The sequence below is a fragment of the Pterocles gutturalis genome, unplaced genomic scaffold (genome assembly GCF_000699245.1).
Source record: "Pterocles gutturalis isolate BGI_N339 unplaced genomic scaffold, ASM69924v1 scaffold6393, whole genome shotgun sequence".
Taxonomy (NCBI): Eukaryota; Metazoa; Chordata; class Aves; order Pterocliformes; family Pteroclidae; genus Pterocles; species Pterocles gutturalis.
In genome coordinates, this window is record NW_010122854.1 from 4776 (window position 1) to 9162 (window position 4387).

Consider the following 4387-nt stretch of genomic DNA (forward strand, 5'->3'; position numbering starts at 1 on the left):
AGCTCAGGGCAAGAATGGTGTACCCTTCCTGATGCTGGGAGTGACTGTGCTGGAGATAGTGTAATGCTGAAGAGGGGAAAGAGGAGGAGTAGTTTCCTAGGGGAGAGAAGGGGATTTGTCATATCAGTAAGACTATTTTGCAGACACAGAAATCAGAAATTATTGTCTAAGGGTTGGAGAAGATGGAAGAGGATGCTCAGAGCAACTCCAGCTTGTTTGAAGAGTATAAGCCCACATTTACTTCAAGGGGAAAGAAATAGGGACTCATTAGCCAGCAGATGAGCTTGCAAGCAACTAATCAGAATAAATCTGTGAGTTGCTAGAGGGGCTCATAACAAGTCACAGTCTGGTGCTGTGGCCTACCAGATGATGTTGGTAGTGAGGCACGATGATACCAGAATAACTAGGTTGTTTTGTGCTCCAGGGTGTCTAACAAGTGGATATTCTGTGTTAACAGACTTTGTCATTCTATTTCCCGCCCTGTGGGAAAATCCCCCCTCCGGTCATCATGGTGCAGAATGTCAGCTTCAAATACACCAAGGATGGGGTGAGTATGGGGAGCACCATGAGTTGAATGGAGATCACTTGTATCCCTGCCTTGTTTGGGAGCGTGAGGCTTTGGCTAAGCTTTCCAATCAGGCTGCAGCGGATGACTAGTGGATCAAGCTTCTTGGCAGCGTTATCACTCAGTCTGCTGAGGACAGAGCGTTACAGGTGCAGCGTGGTGGTTCTGGGTCATAGTGGAAAGGCATAATATGTGTCGTGATTTTTGTGGTTTGCAGCCGTGGATCTATAATAACCTGGAGTTTGGGATTGACCTGGATACCCGTGTCGCTCTCGTTGGACCGAATGGAGCTGGAAAGTCAACACTGCTGAAACTGCTCACGGGAGAGGTATGCTCCCTGCATTGTCTGCTCTGTTCTGGACCTTTATTCTTGGGGTAGTCTTCAACTAAGCTGCTTTTATTTGCCTTAGCACCCCAATCAGGCCTTGGAAATCCTAAGGTCTTGTTGCAATATAGAGCTTTTTCTCTCATGTTGTCTGTTCAGGCTGCCTCCTCTGTGCCAGAGCGGAGATGGCTGGATTCTGTATTTCTGGCATACAGCACAAGGAGGGATTTCCTGGTAAAATGCTTTTATCTTCCCTTTCTAGCTGCTGCCCACAGATGGGATGATTCGCAAGCACTCGCATGTGAAGATTGGTAGATACCACCAGGTACTCCCTCCAGCAGCCACCGGGGACACGAAATGCTGAGGAAAAGCTGTCAGGAATGAGCAAGCTTGCCCCTCTGTGTCTGCTGCCAAGGCCTCTCCCGCTGCTGCCCTTCTGTGCCTAGAGAGGGGGGAGGAACTGTTCAGCTGGCTGGATGGGCTCTAGCAAACGTTCTTACCCTGAAAAGAGGCTTGCTGTGCTCCTTTGGGAGAGGGGGTTGCCCTGTGCTTGGCGGTGGACACGCCTGCTGTTCTGAAGCAGCACTCCTGCTCCCGAAATGGAGACTCCTTCCCCAGTAGCTCAGCACAGCGGCTGTGCTGTGAGTGGGGTGGTTGGCTCTCGTGTTCTGCTGCCTGTCCGGTACCAGAGGGATGTGAGGGGGGAGGTCCTTTTGGCCATGAAGTGGGTGGTTTGCACAGCCTGAAGCTGGCTTTTCTTCTCTGTCAGCACTTGCAAGAGCAGTTGGATTTAGACCTCTCGCCCCTGGAGTACATGCTGAAATGCTACCCAGAGATCAAGGAGAAGGAGGAGATGAGAAAAATCATTGGCCGCTATGGTCTGACAGGGAAGCAGCAGGTAAACGCGAGCTGTTGAGGTTTGCTTTTTGCTCATCAGGGAAGTGAGAGCTGCTGCATCTTCTGTTGCTCTACCGGTGTCTGGCAATGTGATGTGGTATGTAGCATGGCACACCACAGCATCAAAATATTTTTCCAAAATATTTTTTTTTAAATTGGATTATATAAACAACCTCATGGCTCATAGGAACTTTGTTTGCATTGCAGCAGTATATGGGTTGGAATGGGTGACCCCCTCAGAATTCAGGTGAAGAGAAGACAAGTTCTGGCATAGTGCTAGGCTTGAGCATACTTTACTTGTAACTTGAACTAGTTTGCTTATCTCTTATTTCTGAGATGAATACCAGGCAGAAATGCTAGAACACGTTCTTAACCAGGAGTGGGGACTGCTTGGTTCAAACAAGAGGGGGATCACCAGTGGTGCTCAAAGCCTAAACATGGGATGCTCCTGTACGTCCCGTGTCACGTGTATGATGGGAGTTGTCCTCATCACTGCAGTTCAGCATTGATTTGTGGTTGTGTCATGCAACGAACGCTAGTCAGACCTAGGTTAACTGTCCCTTGGAACCCGTGACACAAGCTGGGTCTTGCTGCGGACACTCCTTCTTCAGAAGCCCTTGGAATTCCATTGTTCTGCTGGTGAGAGATTAGTCCACGTATAAGACTGACCAAGCTTTGTCCTCTCGTGTCCTGTAGCTGCTGGGAACACAGGGTGAGGTGTGGATAGTTTGTGGTCAGGGTGGCAGTCTGTGGGTTTCCCGGCAGAGCTGCGAGCAGGGTCTGTTTCCAGGTGAGCCCCATTCGGAACCTCTCGGACGGGCAGAAGTGCCGTGTGTGCTTTGCGTGGCTGGCCTGGCAGAACCCCCACATGCTCTTCCTGGACGAGCCCACCAACCACTTGGACATAGAAACCATCGATGCTCTGGCAGATGCGATCAATGAATTTGAAGGAGGAATGATGCTCGTCAGCCACGACTTCAGACTCATCCAACAGGTAAGAAAACTAGTGAATTTTGTCACAGCACCTTCCTAACACTTTAAGTAATTAAAACAAGGTATTTTGAGCTGATTGGCTCTTGCTCATCCCAAAAAGATGTGTGAGTGAAAAATGAACACTGGACACGATTCCCTTGTTATGTCCATGTGAAACCATTACTGAGCTAGCCTAGGAAAACCTTAGGTACTTGAAAGGAACAATAACAACAAAAAACCCCCACAAAACCAAAACTCTAGAAGTGAAGAATAAGTTAAATGGAAATCATGACACACTGTGGAGGCCTTAATGAGATTTTTAAAAATCATACCGGAGTAGTTCTAGCACAGTTTTTTTCTCTCTGTCTGCACAGGTGAAGGAACTTGCACCACATACACACTCATGTCAAGTGCTGATTTATCAGCTAGAGCTCTGTCTGCAAGTTCAGGTGTAATTTTATTTTTCAGTGTGTTATATCCCAGTAGCTCAGTTCAAGAGCTACCTTTTTTTTTCTTCTTCAATTCCCAGTTTAGCAGGAGAGGCTTTCCTTCTTAGTCCATGAACAAAAAAAAGAAACATTGAGGGGTCAAAGATTTTTACTTCTAAAATCTTGTATAAATTATGCAGACACCAGGTAAGACGTTTCACTGCAGATATCTTTCTTTGGAAGTTGAAGCGTGAAAGTTATTAAACTCTTTTCTTACCAGACTTCAGAGAGTAGATTTTGGTTGTTTTTATAATTTTGGTGAAATGATACGATGCTGTACTGTAACCCTCTCCTCCTCCTCCTCGTGCGCGTGCTTTCAGGTTGCACAGGAGATCTGGGTCTGTGAGAAGCAGACAATCACAAAGTGGCAAGGCGATATCCTCGCCTACAAGGAACATCTCAAGTCAAAGCTGGTGGATGAGGATCCGCAGCTCACCAAAAAGACCCACAACGTGTGAGCTCCGAGCGGTCAGTCGGGTGCTCTCCGTGGAGACTGACAGTGGCCAATGCGACTCGCCCATCTGCGACTGGAATGGGACTCTGCTGCTATCTCCGGCTGTGTTCTAGGATTGCTGCAATGCTGCTTCCCCTCGACTTGCCTTGCACCTCTCTATCTGGACAGATCTCTTCTCTCCTGATCTGGCTACGTTTGGGCAACGATTTTCGTATTTAGATGATGTCCCACCTGAGCCAGGCCTTGGGATCTCACGGTCCGGGGTCTCGTCAGTGGCAGCTCAGGTGTCCGAGCTGCAGGGATACAAAGTTGAGACCCCAGCCCAGCTTCTCCCGCCAGTTGCTTCCCAATTTCTGCTTCAGTTTAGATACTTCACTTCAAACTCCTGGCCTTGGTTTGTTTTTAACTATTATTTAACAGTGTAATTAACAGATCTGCCTGAGAATCCGTCAGTCAATAAAGAGGGAAGAACAGTGGTGTCTTGTCTTGTGAGCCGCAGTAGTTATTTGGGCATGCTGGGGCAAACCAGCTTGGAGCAGGGATGCAGAGCTCCTTCTGCTGGGCTGAGGGCTCGGTTCTTCCACGCTGCCAAAGTCATGACCAGAACCTGGGGGTACAGGAAGGGGTGAGTACTGAGCTCTGGAGACACAGCAGTGAGCAGGATCCTCACCCCTGCGAAGCCGCTG

General features: G+C 48.4%; 1 protein-coding gene across 1 annotated transcript in view; it reads left to right on the forward strand.

Annotated features, from left to right (window-relative positions):
• The window catches only part of ABCF2 (ATP-binding cassette, sub-family F (GCN20), member 2), a gene marked incomplete at its 5' end in the record, with an annotated part of 8110 nt that extends 3934 nt beyond the window's left edge, over positions 1-4176 (forward strand). The window contains 6 exons of the mRNA XM_010077671.1: positions 458-547; positions 783-893; positions 1153-1215; positions 1660-1788; positions 2578-2781; positions 3568-4176. Coding sequence (XP_010075973.1) covers positions 458-547; positions 783-893; positions 1153-1215; positions 1660-1788; positions 2578-2781; positions 3568-3705 — 735 coding nt within the window. The remainder of the gene's footprint in view (positions 1-457; positions 548-782; positions 894-1152; positions 1216-1659; positions 1789-2577; positions 2782-3567) is intronic.
• Between the last annotated feature and the right edge of the window lie 211 nt (positions 4177-4387).